This window comes from Xenia sp. Carnegie-2017, unplaced genomic scaffold (genome assembly GCF_021976095.1).
Source record: "Xenia sp. Carnegie-2017 unplaced genomic scaffold, XeniaSp_v1 HiC_scaffold_23, whole genome shotgun sequence".
Lineage (NCBI taxonomy): Eukaryota > Metazoa > Cnidaria > Anthozoa > Malacalcyonacea > Xeniidae > Xenia > Xenia sp. Carnegie-2017.
The window spans coordinates 17,175,003-17,193,753 of NW_025813486.1; the positions used below are offsets into that span (position 1 = coordinate 17,175,003).

General features: G+C 36.5%; 1 protein-coding gene across 1 annotated transcript; it reads left to right on the forward strand.

The window, feature by feature from the left end:
* The first annotated feature begins 1,055 nt into the window (after positions 1 to 1,055).
* LOC124448799 (E3 ubiquitin ligase RNF157-like) lies at positions 1,056 to 16,026 on the forward strand. Its single transcript, XM_046999773.1, has 16 exons — positions 1,056 to 1,221; positions 1,293 to 1,411; positions 2,269 to 2,357; positions 5,123 to 5,263; positions 5,959 to 6,082; positions 6,461 to 6,524; positions 7,273 to 7,316; positions 8,036 to 8,083; positions 9,079 to 9,144; positions 10,511 to 10,646; positions 10,887 to 10,934; positions 11,308 to 11,357; positions 11,753 to 11,837; positions 12,334 to 12,616; positions 14,263 to 14,348; positions 14,995 to 16,026. The coding sequence occupies exons 1-16, from the start codon at positions 1,137 to 1,139 to the stop codon at positions 15,252 to 15,254; spliced, it is 1,728 nt and encodes a 575-aa protein (XP_046855729.1). The 5' UTR covers positions 1,056 to 1,136; the 3' UTR covers positions 15,255 to 16,026.
* The last annotated feature ends 2,725 nt before the right edge of the window (positions 16,027 to 18,751 follow it).

Here is an 18,751-nt window from a genome sequence, read left to right on the forward strand (position 1 = left end):
ACAAATATGCACGTATCAATGTAGACATGACCAAACAAGGCTCCTGCACGATATGCTTATTTGGATTGTGAAATTTACAAGCATTCGAGATATGAAGCATTTTTGCTCAATTTTACTCTTTCTTCTTGTGCTCAAATATATAACGGCATTTATTTATATCAATTTGTCTGTTGGTCAAACCAGACACCTGGGTCAAACTGATCATTCTGCAAATCCTCCATCCCCATCTAGTCGACTCCAGTCTCCCTAGATACCGTTAAAAATTACAATTCAAGATATCAATTGACTGTAACGGACAATGTGGTGGTGGATTACTAATTACGGGGCCTGCGGGCTAAGACAAAATTGCGGGCCTTTAGGTAATATCAATTTCTTCCAATAAGTTAAGAATTCCCGCCTTCTATTTGTAACTTCATAGTGTAAACAATAGGGAGTAAATGTTTAAAGTTCAAACTGGGAAAACCCACTACTTTATAAGTTCTATGCATCGTGCGTTTAAACAGTAGACCGTACGGTTTTACATTGTTTTATATTGTTTGAATTAAGAACATTTAGCTAGTGCCGAATTCCAAAAAGTAAGAAGCAATCATGTCTAGATACAGCGCTTCTTGAAGGTGACAAGTGACAATAGTGTAGTAGTTAGACAGATACTAAGGTACTCGTCATCGATTGTTGATTAGAGTAATTTTGTATTCTGATTGTCACTTCCCTCACTTTGCTCTGACCATTTAATATAGTGTAATGGCTGGAAATTGAAAAAAAATTCTTATTTGAGACTTAGATAGATAAGAGGAGTGCCAGTGTGGTGACAGTTGGATATGGTACGCAAGTCTTCTTTAGAATGAATCTCAGAAGTTTTAATATTCACGTTTTCTTTTAGCACACATTTCAAAAGATGGTGATTTAAAAATTGAACCTTTTTGCCGTTTTAGCCAGTTGCATAACATTGGTGTTAGTTTAGCCGATTGTTTAACGCATTACGTAATTAGATAATAGACGAATTCGTCATGTCATTTTGACGTATAGGAAATTACAGGCAATCTTACAATTAGTTGATAGTTGACATGGCGCAGTTTTAAAGTTATTCTTGTTGTGGCTGCTTTCTGTTACAATTCTTTCCTGTTTGAGTCTTAAAAATGGGTATACTTTATAGCCGACAAGATGGAGAGGTAGAAAATTTTAATATGTCTTTCATGAGTTACAGATATCCAGCGAAATCCGGTAAGAAGAATTGCTCTTTAAATTTTAAAGTCTCTGACTTTATATGATGTTTCAAACATTGTCCTCTTTAGGGAATTATTTCTCAAGTCATTTCATCATGGGTGATCAGATGTTCACGGGAACTCAGCCCGAATGCTTTCTGTTTGGCGATAACAGTGACTTGAACTTTCTACCGTCAAAACCAGCTTCGGTATAAACAATTATTTGTTACATAATAAATAGATATCAATCATACAGTAGGAGCTGTTTAACTAAAGAAATGACGAAAAGCTTGTTTAATTATCAACTTTGGAATCAGGCAATTTCGTTTTCATTATTTGTTTAAGAGAATGAAGAAAATTAGTTTGATGAAAGACAAGGAAGACTTGCTTTAAATGAAAATGCATATTGTTTTGCAGCTGTATCTGTCAAGTTGCCGCATCAACGAGTTGTTGTTTCGTTTTGTCCGTAGGACAATGGTTTATTTGATTTCAACCACTATGATGTTTAACTACTGAAATTTACATCTATAGTTTGACACAATGTTTTTCTTTAATTACTCTGTGGGCAGACTTTTTTATTGTTTGTATGTCACTTACCTTGACAACTTGAACAAAGTCTTTGTTGTTGTTTTCCTAATGCTCAGCTGCTAAATTTGTCTAGAAACAACCACACAATCTCCCCCCATTGTGTCAAATCGTTTATCTTAAGAATGTGAAGCATAGCATATTAAAATGTGTAAACATTTATTTTGCTATTGATAGTCATATTTTGTTCAAACTTTTTTGTTTGTATTACAACCAAACAAACTTTGAAGATTTACAAATTTCAAACTTAAGATTTGAGTTTAATAAAAAGCCAACTAAATTGTGGTTTGGTTTTCCATCATAACTTAAGTCTTAAATTTGCAAGAGGAGAATCATCAAGGGGTTTTTCATTTTGTATTGTGTTGTAAATTGATAGCGTCAGAAGGATACTGTTATGTTTTTCATTTGAAATTTATGAATGCTGTTATTTATGAATGTTGTTGCAATACTTTTATTTTGCCTTTTTTCGCAATTTTTTTAGTTTCCATATCCAGAACCATCAAAGTCCGAACCTACCAAAATGCTGCGGAGCTTGTTGAATTTACGTAAAGATTCTTTAAGGCTTGTGAAGTATGTATTTGAAGTTGTCACATGGGAGTTGGAGTGAAACATTTACTGCTGTTGTTTCTAAGTTGTCAGTCATGGAGAGTTGGAACTGCTGTTGTTGTCTAGAGTTGTCACATGGGAGTTGGAGTAAGGAGGAAACATTTCCCCAAACTGCTGTTGTTGTCTAGAGTTGTCATGTGGGAGTCTGGGGAGAGAGGTGACATTTCCCCAGAACTGCTGTTGTTGTCTAGAGTTGTCTTGTGGGAGTCTGGGGAGAGAGGTGACATTTCCCCAGAACTGCTGTTGCTGTCTAGAGTTGTCTTGTCTGGGGAGAGAGTCTGCTGGTTGTCTAGAGTTGTCATGTGGGAGTCTGAGATTTCCCCAGAACTGCTGTTGCTGTCTAGAGTTGTCTTGTGGGAGTCTGGGGAGAGAGGTGACATTTCCCCAAACTGCTGTTGTTGTCTAGAGTTCTCATGTGGGAATCTAGGGAGAGAGGTGACATTTCCCCAGAACTGCTGTTGCTGTCTAGAGTTGTCTGTCTGTTCTGAGTTGTCAGAGGTGACATTTCCCCAGAACTGCTGTTGTCTAGAGTTGTCTTGTAGGAGTCTGGGGAGAGAGGTGACATTTCCTCAGAACTACTGTTGTTGTTTAGAGTTGTCATGTGGGAGTCTGGGGAGAGAGGTGACATTTCCCCAAACTGCTGTTGTTGTCTAGAGTTCTCATGTGGGAATCTAGGGAGAGAGGTGACATTTCCCCAGAACTGCTGTTGCTGTTTAGAGTTCTCATGTGGGAGTCTGGGCAGAGAGGTGACATTTCTCCAAACTGCTATTGTTGTCTAGAGTTCTCATGTGGGAATCTACGGAGAGAGGTGACATTTCCCCAGAACTGCTGTTGTTGTTTAGAGTTCTCATGTGGGAATCTAGGGAGAGAGGTGACATTTCCCCAAACTGCTGTTGTTGTTTAGAGTTCTCATGTGGGAATCTAGGGAGAGAGGTGACATTTCCCCAGAACTGCTGTTGTTGTCTAGAGCAGGGGTCTCCAAATACGGCCCGCGGGCCAGATGCGTCCCGTTGGGACTCTCAATCCGGTCCGCAGAGACACTTAAGAAAGCCAATTTCACCACTCACATTGAGAAAACTGAACAGACTAATTGTGATTTTGTTATGATATTACTCTTGGTTGAAATTTAACCTTTAAATTTTGAATAAATATTTTCTTAACTAATGAAGCTTGTGTGATATGCTTCGTTTTGCGCATTTAATATACGTGACAAGTTTTTTTAAAATAGACATGTTTCCACATCTCATGATGCCATCTTCAGTATAAGTGAAATAATAAATGATACAAGGTTTATATAAAAGTAATATGATACGTAAATGACAACTATAAAAAGGAATAAAATTAAGGGGGAGCGTCCGAGCGTATTATAAACTAAACATTGTATTGAATTTAAAAACTTAAACATTGAGGTCAGGTTTAGTTTTTTTGATGTGGAGTGCTTCTTTGATTTTAAGGGAGAATGAGGTGTCGGCAGTGTCAATGATTTTGAAGCAAGAGGGTGAATAGTGACATTTCCCCAAACTGCTGTTGTTGTCTGAGTTGTCATGTGGGAGTCTAGGGAGAGAGGAGACATTTCCCCAGAACTGCTGTTGTTTAGAGTTGTCATGAGGGAGTCTGGAGAGAGAGGTGACATTTCCCCACAACTACTGTTGTTTTCTAGAGTTGTCATGGGGGAGTCTGGGTAGAGAGGTGACATTTCCCCATAACCAAACTTACGGCCACTCTGCTGAAAAAAGGACCCAAAGTTTTGAGGAAAAACGTTACTTGTGAATGACCTGCATGCAAAGGCAACTCCGAATAAGAAGTAACTGCGACTGATAACTTGTTCATTATCAAAAAAATATTTGTAGTCAGGGTAGCCGAGATTCAGGGAAGCGTTAAATGATTTTGGCAAATGGAAACGATTCAATACTCACGATCAGATAAATCTTCTTAACCAATTTCACAATATTCTGATTTAATAACTACTCAAGACATTGAAACTACCAGTTTGGCCGTATTCAGATTTACCACAGGAATGACCTGTGACGCTTTGCAAACAGTTTTAATTTTTAAGCTTAAAGTTCTGCCCCCTTTCAATGCCTCGGAATCTTTTAACGCGTCACCGAATCCTGGTTAGCCGGGTTCATGTAACAGCCCCTGTGTCTTTTAAATAGATTTTTAAGATTACGTTTACACTACTCCGGATTGTTCTGAAAACGATGCAAAAAAGTAACAGAACCGGGTTGCGTTTATACTTCACCGAAGCAGAATTGTTTGAAAAACGTCACTTTTCTCGGAGCGATACGACTACACTTTCTAAACGTGGTCGAACGAAAACGGAATGCTACGCATTGTCATGTAAACAGAAAACCGTTAACATTTCGCTACACTTTAGATACGAGTTCTCTTTAATTTGTCCCTTGTTGTGGTGCACAATTGAAAATGGTGAACATTTTCACGTTTTAAAAAGCTTTTAATGACTGATTTCGTTCTAATTATTACAAATCATTTTTTTATGACCTATGGCTAGCGATATAAACATCTAGCAATATGCAAATAAGAAATGGCGCCATCTTTCACAAACAACTAACGAATTTTGACAGCGAGAGACATTATGTGTAAACACTTGTAAAACTGCAGTGGAATTCAAACAGATCAGTGTAAACGCAGTCAAATTCGACCGTCACTTTTTTACTCTGGCGTAGTGTTTACGTGGTCTTAAAGATGGAATATTATTGATTTTTTAGACACATCAGTGAATCAACAGGAAAAGAAGACGAAAGTTCTACTCCAACCTATTACATTGACTTCACTTTTGATGCAGATGTAAAATGTTCTGTCACAATTCATTATCTTGCATTTGAGGATCTATCCTCTGGGCATGCCGTGTGAGTTATTTCTTATTTTGCTCAGGTTTTGATGCGCTCTAGACTCACTAAATAAAAACGGAATTGGCAGCAAATTTAACTTCAATAAAAACCTAGTTCACGCTGTGATTCTGGAATTTTCGCAAATAGTTTTCTTTTTAAGTTAATTTAAGAGAAACGTAAAGAGTTGAGAAAATTGTCTTTGAATTTCACGTTCCCGCCATTTATTGTCAGGCGTGCCTACAGTACTTGTGGTCACCGCAAGATCGCTACTATTCACTTGTATGTACAGCATGCACAGTTTAAACTTGTTTTCACTCATCAAAAAACCGTTGAACTCCAATCAGGATTCATGAATGCGCATTTTAAGTTACGTTTTCGATTTTCAGCGATCATTTCAAACCTCAAAACACCTTGAACTGTCGTCTGCAATAACTGCTCTTCCATACGGATATATTGAATCATTCAAACTAATTTTCCTTGGTTACCGATAGATATTTTGCTCTCATACTGAAGCTATAATCTTTCACCAAACTATCCCAATTAGCTGCACTTTTCCTTTTGTTCTATGAAATGTACGGCTCAGTGGCGTTAATAATTTTAAGATTTGTTACGTGTGAGAGCTTGCTTTTTACGTACTTAGGAAGTAAAATACAATTGTAACTTGTTTGGTTTGTAGATATGTAGTTCACTTATGGATTTTCTTCCTTAATTAGTTACAAAACGAATGACAGTTTGCTGACGTCACGTGCATTTCAATTTGACAAGGGACCCAAACAGACGTTTTGTAAGCATGGAAAGCTTCATTTGATCAAACCCAGTGATTTTAAAGAATCAGAGGTAGCATTTGAATTTTAACAAACTGGCAAATATTGATAAAAGCAATATGTATCTTTATTTTTTTTCAATAATTTTTGTTTCAGTTCACATCATTGTCGTTTTATGTCGTTTGTTATTGTCCTTCTTGTCACTGTTTAGTTTAATTCTCCGTCCTGTTGTATCAAAAATTTTGTCCTATTTAATTCCTTTCTGGTTTCATACCCAATATCTTAGTGTTTTTTGTCTTCAATTATCCGATTTTCTGTATTTACATATAGTTTTAGTTATTTTTTATAAATAATTCAGTATTCTTTCTTTTGTTTCACAACTCTCCGACGTTCTGCTCATAAATTTTTTGACTTTTTATAAATAACTCGTTACCAATCCTCTTTCTCTTAGTTGATATATTCTGAAACATCCAATCACATTCCCGTTGTAATCCACATCACTGCGACAGAAGATGGTAAGTGCTCGTTTTTGGGGATGTGACTCAATCTCCACAGAAACAGTTTACTGCAAAATCTTATTAACGTGTAAATTTGCCTTCACAGTGGCCGCGAATAATTGATGATTGGGGTGAGGAGGGGGGGGGGTTGGAGTAAAGAGGGAGGGAGTATGCTCTAGTATGCATTTTTTACGTCATGATTTTCTATTGAAATCTATTGTGATTATTGATAAATGCGCCTCCTCAATTTTCGATCATTCGTGGTGCATGCTTTATGGCATCTATTGTTGATTTCCCTTCTATAAATTGTGAAATCTGAATCTTTTCAGCCGTACTAAATTGTTTTTGTTGTTGCTATTACTAAAAGTATTATACAATACAATGTTTTTATTTCGGAATTTTCGTATTTAAGTCAGAATTCCATTACATAAGTTTAGTTTTCTAAAGGCATGCAGGTAAAACCATGTAATGTATATTCGTGTATTTGACTTACTTCAGCCTGTTTTATGTTTCTTACAATGGCATAACAGTCTTGATTGATAATTGACATGGGGAGGAGGGGGAGGTTAAACAAGTTTTTAAGGAACTGTAGCATTCTTGTATAAATATTCTCTCTCCTATGTTTTGCAATTGTTTAGCTGTCGTTGTCACTGCATTTTATGTTCTGAAAGTTTTATATTTGGCATTAATGTTTCTTTAATGCTAATTATCGGCTATCTCAAACTACCGAATACTTTGTTCATCGATGTTTCTTATCTTTGTTTAGAATATGCTGGACACTCCAATATCACCTTGGCAAACATTGAAAAGGTTTGTATACAACTTATCATTTCTTTTTCTTGAAACACTGACTGAATATTACCTGGAGTGATTATATATCCGAGTGACTTGCTGCGGGTGAAAGGAAGTTTTTTCGCACAATGGCAATTCTTCTTTTTTCTGGGTATATTGTCTATACAAGTTTTATGGTTTATGGAAAAGAACTGTGCTCTTTATTGATACGACTTGATAAAATCCATTGTGACTTTCTAATAACTATACGTCTCTCGTGTTTTTTTAATGCATGAATATTTATTGTTTGTGAGTGACTCTCATGAACATATACTATAGAAATAAGGGGAAAAATTTCTTTGACTTTTTCTGTACACTTCCTGTGTAGTTCGAAGCTTTTTTCCTTTCGATCTGAGAAGTTTAAATCCTGTTTTAAGTGGAGCTGGGGGTGGGGCCATATGTGTAAAGTGGTCAAAAAAAGGCGCGGACTCACTTACCTAATATAGACGTAAAGCGTGTTTTAAACAGTTAAAACAAAGTAATTGTTTTACAATATTCACTAATATTGTTTCAAGTTGAGCGTGAATGTTAAAGCCAATTTTTCCAAGAAACTGAAAGCATTTTAAGCTTTCATGTTTAGCTGGCTCGATCCAAATATGGGTTTTGACCAATCAAAAACGCGTTTTCTACATGTTATTTTATAAATGATATATTCGCTTATATATTGTCATTCTCGTGTCACATCTTTTTTTCTATAGCTTTCAGATGGAACATTTACCATTAAGTTACTCAAGCAAAAACAAATGGTAAGTGGATTTCAACCACGTACAGCCTCGCGTATGGAGCAGCTTTATATAGAAATTTTTTGTTGTTAATTTTTTGCAAAAACTACGTATAGTTTCGAAAAAATAAATGCAAATAATATGAAATTTACATGGCATGACTAAACGTGCAGGCTGGCACGACCAAACGTGCGGGCTGGCACGACCAAAGGTGCAGGCTGGCACGACCAAACGTGCGGGCTGGCACGACCAAACGTGCGGGCTGCCACGACCAGACGTGCGGGCTGCCACGACCAAACGTGCGGGCTGCCACGTCAATGTTTGTAAATTGTGTTGCTATCAAACTTCGGAACTATTTAAAGTGCCCCTTTTCACAAAGATTTTTAATTTCGATATTAAATTTAGGCGTGATTTCCAACGTATCAGTGGAAAAACGTATCTAGCCAACGTATCTAGCCTTAATAGAACAATGATTTCATGATTTTTTACAAAATACTTAGCTAATAAATTACCGTAGGGCAAGGTTTGTAAAAAGACAGAGGTCTCATATTTCTCAGTAAAAACCGAGAAAGTGATGTTATTAAAAGGATTATTGTATGGCATAATTTACCTGAAAGCAATCTTTCTTTCTTTCTCGTCTTTGCTGATTTTCAACGGTTAGCTTTCATATCTCTAGTTTGTGTCAGTAAAAAATAAATCGTTCGAAATTGTGTCGTCTGTATAGTTAAACTGTTTTCCAATTGTTTTTCCTTCGACTCACATTTGTAAATGGTTTTTTGTTTCAATTCCCACCCCTCCCACCCCGTTTTGCTGTTTGATTTACGAAGTTTGTTTGCGTATTACGTGTATTAGTCCGTTGTCCATTATCGGAAAACAAAGAACGGGCGAAAATGTTTCCGTGCGAATCAAAACGAGCCATTTTTCCAGAAATGACGCTTGCCATATGATAAATGTTCATAATTCCTCCCTATACTATTTCGTCATGCTATACTCAATGTTTGATCATTTTTATTCAACAGGTTGATGGATTGTGTTATTTACTTCATGATATTTACGGACTTGAAAGCAAATACGAGACGAACGAGGTGTGTAATAACTAGTAATTTTGGGATTTCGAAATTAGTCAAGACTTTAGTTTTACATACATACTCTATTCGCATACCTCCACATCACTGACTGTAGTCTTACATCTCCTCACTGATATCTCCTTAACTATGACTGTAGTCTTACATATCCTCTCTGTCTCTTTAACTATGACTGTAGTCTTACATATCCTCTCTGTCTCCTTAACTATGACTGTAGTCTTACATCTCCTCTCTAAGGTCTCCTTAACTATGACTGTAGTCTTACATCTCCTCTCTAAGGTCTCCTTAACTATGACTGTAGTCTTACATCTCCTCACTGATGTCTCCTTAACTATGACTGTAGTCTTACATCTCCTCACTGATGTCTCCTTAACTATGACTGTAGTCTTACATATCCTCTCTGTCTCTTTAACTATGACTGTAGTCTTAAATATCCTCTCTGTCTCTTTAATTATGACTGTAGTCTGACATATCTTCTCTAATGTCTCCTTAACTATGACTGTAGTCTTACATATCCTCTCTGTCTCTTTAACTATGACTGTAGTCTTACATATCCTCTCTAATGTCTCCTTAACTATGACTGTAGTCTTACATCTCCTCTCTGATGTCTCCTTAACGATGACTGTAGTCTTACATCTCCTCACTGATATCTCCTTAACTATGACTGTAGTCTTACATCTCCTCTCTAAGGTCTCCTTAACGATTACTGTAGTCTTACATCTCCTCTCTAAGGTCTCCTTAACTATGACTGTAGTCTTACATCTCCTCTCTAAGGTCTCCTTAACTAAGACTGTAGTCTTACATCTCCTCTCTAATGTCTCCTTAACTATGACTGTAGTCTTACATCTCCTCTCTGATGTCTCCTTAACGATGACTGTAGTCTTACATCTCCTCTCTAAGGTCTCCTTAACTATGACTGTAGTCTTACATATCCTCTCTAAGGTCTCCTTAACTATGACTGAAGTCTTACATATCCTCTCTAAGGTCTCCTTAACTATGACTGAAGTCTTACATCTCCTCTCTAAGGTCTCCTTAACTATGACTGTAGTCTTACATTTCCTCTCTAAGGTCTCCTTAACTATGACTGAAGTCTTACATATCCTCTCTAAGGTCTCCTTAACTATGAGTGTAGTCTTACATATCCTCTCTAAGGTCTCCTTAACTATGACTGTTGTCTTACATATTCTCTCTAATGTCTCCTTAACTATGACTGTAGTCTTACATATTCTCACTATAGTCTCGTTAACTCTGACTGCAGTCTTAAGTACCCTCTCCCAATTACTCCCTACTGTGAACTGTATTTATACATATGTACCTTCTCCAAGTGTTTCCATATCGCTGAACTTTAATTGAATTTCTTCTTTAGAATAAATCCACTGACGTATGCGACGTTGATTATGATGAATATGCGGATGAGAATGTTGTTTGCGTGGTGTGCATGAGTGAAACACGTGATACGCTGATGTTGCCTTGCAGGCATCTCTGCGTCTGCAGTGATTGTGGTATGCCTTATTCATTGTTTGAAAAATAGGACTTGTTGTACTTCTTCCTGACTGTCACTCACAAAGTCGTGATCGTTTGGAAGCTTAGGCAGGCAGTACTAGCCAATTTAACTTTACCACAATCTTAACTAAGATGTAGAATTAAACTTTGTTTTGTGTTATATCATAAACTTCCGTGTTTCAGTTATGATGCAGCTGCTTACACCACGTTTTACGGTTTGTTTTTTTTTACTTTTGTAGCTTCCAGTTTGCGTAGCGGCTCCAATTTCTGTCCTATTTGCCGAGTCCGTAAGTAAAAAAATATATGACTTTTTAACAACCCTGAACAGTAGAAAAATGTAATATAAGATTTTTTTCACAACCCTGGACAGATTTTTATTTATTTTGTTTCTCTTATGTCTTTCATGTTATGAGCCGTTTCTTTTTTGCGTATCCGACATCTCTCTCACCTTTTTTGGCAACATATTTTTATCGTCACGCCCTTTTTCTTGTGAATTTTATTTGTCTGCATAACAGTCGTTATCTGTGTTAATTTGTCGAAATAAACATTGTACATCCTAGTTGATTTCGTGGCTGTTTTGTAAAGTTAAAGTTAACGTTTGTTTTGAACTATTTCAAGATTGATTTCCATAAGGAATCTCACAATAACTTTTTTATTTAGCTTTCCACGCACTTCTACAGTTATGTGCATATCAAAGAACAAATGTCAATGTAAGTTGTTCAAACCCAGGCTTCCCTTAAATGTTCTTTTTGCAGTTTCATGTGATTTCATGTGACGTCGAAGATTTCATATCAAAGCCTTAATGTTTGTGGGCTACGCACGTCAAGGTCACGACGTTCTACTACTCATGTGATGTCCATGCTATTTTTTCTTTGGCGTGGGGAGGGTAGGGGGGGGGGACACTGTTGTAACGGATTTACGAGAAACAATTCCGTGTTGTAGAATACCTGATGCCTACTTACTCTAACAAATATGTTTTTCTTTGCCTAGTAATGTAAGATTAAATGTTTGGTTTAGTCTTTGGTATTAATTTTGGTATTTATTGCACACGACATTATTTCCGTTGCGCATGTCAAAATTGATGTTTTTTTACTGTCATTTTCAGTCAAAATCCCACAGTCCTTATCATGGTTACGAAAAGGTGGATTTGTTCGATGCATTAAATGCGTTTTCTGTCGGGAAACGCGAAAGTGAGTCGCATTCTTTATACCTAACGAATGTGCGTACTCTTAAGTCGTTTCAATTAAGAAATAAAAGATGTTTACTGTGTTTGCACAAGCTTATGCCAACCGGGAAACTTTTGGAGAACTCAAGAGCAGATCACTGTAAGCCTGAGACCAAAGGTCGAAGGTTGCATATGCTCGAGAGTTCTCTCAAACATCTCCGAGGTTTGCATAAGCCAGTGCAAACTCAAAAAAACATCTTTTATTTCTTTTATAAAATAACAGTAATGCAAAACAGGAATAATTAATACAAGTGTTTTAATATTTTCCTAACGTGTATTCATGACTCACTTGCAAATTCTCTTTGATTGATTGATTGATTGATATGATTGGTTTAGCTCAGATCGTTATGCACTGGTTAATGCAAACACAGCTCTAGACCAATCAGCGCCAAGGCGTTTCATTGTGTTTATTTTATAAAAATTAAAAAGTAGCCCATGTGAACAATCTGTTTCTTTTAAAGGTGCTCGCGAGATCGTACGTAGAGTAAGTGCTCGTTTTGCAAAGTCTCGAAGTCGACCAGCAACTCCTAAACCATCGCAGTTTACAACGACCAACAGCGAGAAGACTTTACGTCGCTCATCATCGAGATTCTCACGTGGATCCCGCGGTTCTTACAAACATGAACGCAGTGACGTGACAAGCGAGCCTTCAGATATTACCAGCAGATCTTCTATTCGCAGCTCTAGTCAAAGCTCTGCCAGAGTTGGCTCATCAAAATCGCACGTCGTTGAGGTGGAGGAAAGGTACATCGTGATTATATCTTTTGCAGAATTTTTATTGAATGTCGAGATGCTGTGTTAGATTTCTTTGCTGTATTTTAACAGCTATCTACATAAGCTTTGTTAGTCGAGACTCCTTCATGACGCTATTCGATTTTTGGAGCATTTTCACATTTGGAGGTGGTAAATATACCAAAAAGGGGAACTATAAAATAAGCCAAATTTCAATGCCAGTTTGATATGCGTGCTTTTGGCTGCAATATTTTTGTAGATTTTCCTTTTGGAAGTTGTGTTAAATTCAAATGAGCAGAAAGACTTAAATGTTTATATCAAATATAAATATGTAATAGCTATATGAACTTAGCTGATAATACTTTACCCATGCATCATCCATAGGCTTAGTAAATGATGGTGCATTGAAATCATAACAATAAGTTGATTTCTGAAGATCAAGTTTTTGATACAAACTGTATAGCTACAATTTGAAAATTTGCAACAATTAATTTGCTGCAGTTTACCACATGTAGAATTCAGGAATTGCATTAAATGTCTATATCAGGTTTTTGGATCCAGGTTACTCCGATAGTTTTGACGATTTTAAACACTTTTGCAATATATTTTGTAATTAAAAAATTTGAACTTTGTGGGTTTTTTGGTCCTCTAAGTTGGTGATTTTAGTGTATGGCCTATACGAATAGATTTTTTTTAACATTGTTTTATAATATATAAGCAAATGAAAACAAAATGCGATGTGAAAAGCCACAAAATAACTATGCTGTTATAGTGTTTTCTAAAAGCGTGTTACCGATTTGACGTTAGATCGGGACTCTCGTCCTAGTTTTTTGTCCTCACGGCCAAGCAAAAAATATCAACTTTGAGGGAGAAAAAATCCACGAAAATAAAAATTTTTTGACTATATAAAAAACCTGACTTCAAAAACATGATATAGGCACTTCAAAGCATTTGAGAAATTTTGAAATTTTCCCGCCTAAATTTGCAACTCTTTTTAATCTCTCAAATCCTTTTCCGTTTCACCCACTGATCTCGAAATAAGACTGGATCAAGCATCTAGCAGCAAATATATTGTGGATTTATACGAGAATAATCAAGAATTTTCAACATGTAACTACATGAACATAACTAAGAGAGAAATCAGTTTATAGAAGAGCTAAAATACGATGAAATATGATCAAAATGCCGCGTTTTTTGTCGTCGGTAACTCTACTGTGGAAAAACTATAAAAAATAGCCCACAACTGCATGGAAACACCTAGAATTGTTGGAATCGTAGTTCAGAATTACAAACTGATTAAGTAATTTCATTTACGATCACAAACTTATCAATCCTTTAAAACTACAAGCCTTTTTTACGAGTGATTCGGAGTGAAACCTGTATGGGTTTTGTTTTATACGGCCGATTATTCTTTCTGAGTCGCTTTACTATCGCTACAAAGGTTGTTTTTCATCTTCTGCGTTATCTTAAAGCATAAGTTGGCTATGTTTTCCATAGTTTTCAATGTGTTGGTCCCTTAGTAACTGTGGCGATGCCTTAAAAAATTTATTTACTACAAATATACTGTTGCTTGATCCAGTCTTTTTTCGAGATTAGTCTCACTCAATCCACGGTTAGCTGCGGGCTCACGATTAACAGACATGTGGGTTTTTAAATAGTGTCGATGATGGTGTTGAGGTTGGACAAGATAACCTTGGAATGGACAGACTGGAAGATGAACATAGGGCAACTCAAGAAAGCGAAGGTTTGTTTTGTCGGTGAATTATTTACGATTGGTTAACGTTTGATGGTTTGAATGCCTGAATGTTGATTTAAAATACTTTAAAATGAGGTAGTTCTAGATTTTCAAAGTAAATAATCTCACCTATTGAATTTGTTTCAATCAATTTTGCGACGTAAATTTATTCAAGATTTTCTGTTTGTAAACGACTTGATGGAATACTGCTTAGAGAATGTTGCTCTATAGCGCGCGAAGCGTGAGCCAAAGGGGATTGATTTTTCTTACTTATATATCTTGAGCAACCTTCCCAAATGTTTACATTACGTGCTTTTCAGCCACTTGAAAGGGAGAAGTAATTGTTTTATGAAATAACTACGACACGGTAATGTCGTAAATATTAGGACTAAGAACTTCCTAGTTGTAATGCTTTTAGCAACGACAATTTATATTTCTGTTTTTCGATTACTTAATACAAACACAAGTTTTGACCAATCAGAACGCGTGTCATACAAATAATGTAAGTTTGATTTGTTACTCAGCTATAACATTTGTATTTTTCTTCATCTAAACGTTTTAAGGAAAAAAAGAACGGATTGTGTTTTGGTATATATCAGCAACAAAATAATATCCATAAAAATGAAAATATTATGCCATCGTTTTTATGTTGCAGATGAAATTCCTGAGATTGACGTCACAACCACTCATGTTTTGTCGCCATCCCCCTACGAACTCTCTTCACCTACCATCCCCGGTCATGATGGTCCCCATTCGATCCATGCATTTCCTATGAACGTGGCCACAAATCTTACTATACGTCTTCCTGGAACACCTCTGGATAAAGACATTGCTTGCAGCGCGGGCGCTGAAAGTGAATCACGTTCTGGAGGGTCATCGGACGACTTTCAAAAAAAGGAAACTTTTATCGTGTAACAATTTGCTAATGTTTCATATTTTTTGCTGAGTGAATTTTTTCATGGTCATAATGCTTAAGTTAGACTCGGCTAATGCATTGACCCGATTGACTGCACGTGGCAAGACTTGACTGCACGTGTGCAAGATTTGACTACACGTGTTCAAGATTTGCCTACACGTGTGCAAGATTTGACTGCACGTGTGTAAGATTTGACTGCACGTTTGCAAGATTTGACTGCACGTTTGCAAGATTTGACTGCACGTGTGCAAGATTTGACTGCACGTGTGCAAGATTTGACTGCACGTGTGCAAGATTTGACTGCATGTGTGCAATTTATGACTGTATGAGTGCAAATTTTGTGTGCATGAGTGCAAATTTTGTGTGCATGATTGCAAATTTGTGTGCATGAGTGCGAATTTTGACTGCATGAGTGTGATTTTTGACTGCGTAGGTGCAAGTTTGCGTGCAGCCAACGAAGCAAATTATTTTTTATTTTTTGACCATTGCTTTTCGTTAATGTCAACTTTACTGCATGGTGCTTTTGTGAAACATTGGTTTTACGCCATTGTGGTTTTCACTACGAATGTTTTTGCTGAACAAATTGTGCAAAAAATTTACCCGTGGATGTAGCGTTTCCCTATTTGTTTGTTCATTTGTAATTATGATACTAATACTAACAGCAATGAATTGTGCTTTTGTGAAACATTTTTCATACGTCAGCAGAGGACTCAAAAATGTTTATATCCGGACTGACTTAAACGGTAAATAACATGTTTATTTTTTGCTAAAGAAAGCAGTCTGATTAGATTGAGCTATCACATTCAAAATGGAGGAAAAGTATACAATCAAAATTTTGCTATTCATTTTGTTTTACGAAACAACTCTCTGGATGGCGGTCGAATACCGTAAAATTTCCCTGCTTCTTGAGCCAATCATATTGTAGAAAAGGCGAAGATCTGCCTGCTACCAAATTCTAAAAAATGCATTGCATGGCGTCCAGAAGCGACCAAGGCGATATTCGCGGAGATAACAGGTGATTAGATGAAGATGGAGCAGTATCCGCGACTCCAGGTCTTTGACGTCACGAGCTAACTCGCTGATTTGGTTAGAACTATCACCTCAGATCGTAACACATGATTCAAAAGCTCAAAAACACAAAGTGCGCTTATTGGATGGATAGCCGGCAGTACAAGGGTGAAGAACTTATCGGTCCTAAAGTTTGTGAACACTGGGATTTTTTTCCCCAAAGGTCATAATCTCAAAACAAAAACGAAGAGAGTTGCGAAGCAAGATTAAGATTTTCACAAGCAAATAACATTGATGTACATTTCTCACCCGGCGGCTCGTGGCCACTTTTTTAGTTTTTATCACAATTGACGTCATACCCGTGTATCTATAACTGTTTATTTGTTAAATAGATCACAACAATTACCGGCATCTTACAAACGACAAAGTCCAATCAGCGCTTTTGTTGACATTTTTGTGCTATTAACCAATCAGAATGCGTTAATAGGCTAGAACTTAACAAACGAAGCACTTTGTTCAACGAAATTGCTGCCATTCGTTATTGATTTTTTTGAAAAAATAACGTTTGCATATGATAAAGTGAGTATTTTTCTTCAACTTTGTCGTGGGGATTTTTTTGACTTATCCTGGATTGCAAAATATTTAGCTCTAAATACGCTATCCTTTCTTGTGTTAATTACTACCCCTGTCAAGTATAAAAAGTTTATTACATGGTAACTGACAGGAACATGTCGTTTTCTATCAGTAAATATGACCATTTTGACAAATTTTGACTTATTCGACCAAATATAATTACGACTTTCTTGTAAATTGTAAGTAATGTAAAGACAATGAAGCGTTTAGTACGAACGTCGGAATTGGTTAACGAATTTTGTCAATTACTTTATGAATATTTTTGGAGATCGTCATTCTGTGATGTATTGACAAAGTTTAATCCATCTTCACTGGACATTGTTGTTAAGAATGAGACATAAGAGATGGAAGAATAACTTAACTTGCAGAAGACTTCCCAAATTGATAAAAGCATTGTGAGATTGCATATTGATAACAAAACCGTCAAATAAGAAGTTCTCTTATGGGTGGCTGATATACCTTTCGGGCTACTGGACTATTATGTGTATGAATGTTATGATGTATCAAATCTATCAAGGTTTCTTTGAAACTCAAAGACCCGATTATTGATACCAAATTGTTTCAAAATCCCAAAGAGTTGAATTTTGGATATTCTGAGCATACTATCATATGCAGTGAAACCATTTTAGTCTAAGACCTGTATAAGAGTTTGTATGCATTTAATTTACCGCAAGTTATCTTAACTGTTTTTGGGTAAAATGACCATGACGAACAACATGGCATATGTGCACTTGCTCGATCCGGGACGAAAGTCCTGAAATTGAGACCACCCTTGAAACGTCAGGGTCGACAGAGCTCTAACTTCCAGAAAAAAATAGCAATAAAAATTCTGTAATGTTTAAGGTGTTTAGAAGGTTTACTTTTAATGGTGGTCATGTGAGAAAAAACTTACATAAGTTTAATATTTACAGAGAAAATTGCCATACACCCGCTATGGTCAAATGCCAATTTTGCATAAATTAACAAATATTCTTGGCAGGGATTGAATTTTCATATTTTCAAAGAAAAAATCATATAGGATGAAAAATCACACTCAACTCACTCCAATTATTTGTTATTTCAAGCATTTGACATTGTTTTTGCTGGCATACGATTTAATATATTTCGCATACCTTCACCCTAAACCCGCTTTCAGCCATATTTTGCAGTGTTGTGTGCTAGTTATAGCCGAATCTTGAAAGTATTCGGCGAATCTTGTACATTGTCATGATTATTGATGACAAAATTAAGGTTTCAACCCCAGTTTTGCCAAGTTTGGACGCAGTGCAAATTTTTATCTTATATATTTCGTACACGGACATTCTGTTAATATTGGCGCCACTGCGAAGTGTCGTTGTTTTTTGCTCGATAAATCTTGCTTCATAGTTTTCAATTAAAATGAAGATATGATCTTCGCACTTTGCTGGACAATTTAAGCAATCGTCTCAGGAACCTGAAAAAATCAGGTGACTCAACGAGATTCGAACCCATGACCTCTGCGGTGCCGGTGCAGTGCTCTGACCAACTGAGCTATGAAGTCACACTCAGGTGACTCAACGGGATTCGAACCCATGAGTAGTCTGTTAATGCGTCGTCAATGCATTATCCCACGCTCACTACATATATTTGGCATGATAATGAGCCTAAATATTTGGTAAAACATCCAAGTATCATTTGAAAAAACGTAAGCAAAATGTGTTGTTTTTACCGAAAAACGTTGCCCACAAAATACATTTTCTATTGCTCTAAAACGCTGAAAATGGCATTTTCAAGGCTCTGAAATTCAAAATTTCTCAGGGGAGAATGCCTCAGACCCCCCCAGATGTGGAGCGCCTCAAACATTTTATGACTGATGTTTGAAAAATCCTAGATACGC

What these genes read in the sequence shown, in the direction of transcription:
- LOC124448799 (XM_046999773.1), top strand. Translation starts at nt 1,137, where the DNA reads ATGGGTATACTTTATAGCCGACAAGATGGAGAGGTAGAAAATTTTAAT. An exon ending in GATTCTTTAAGGCTTGTGAA is followed by an intron (nt 2,358 to 5,122) that starts GTATGTATTTGA and finishes TTGATTTTTTAG; the next exon opens with ACACATCAGTGAATCAACAG. An exon ending in GTGATTTTAAAGAATCAGAG is followed by an intron (nt 6,083 to 6,460) that starts GTAGCATTTGAA and finishes TCTTTCTCTTAG; the next exon opens with TTGATATATTCTGAAACATC.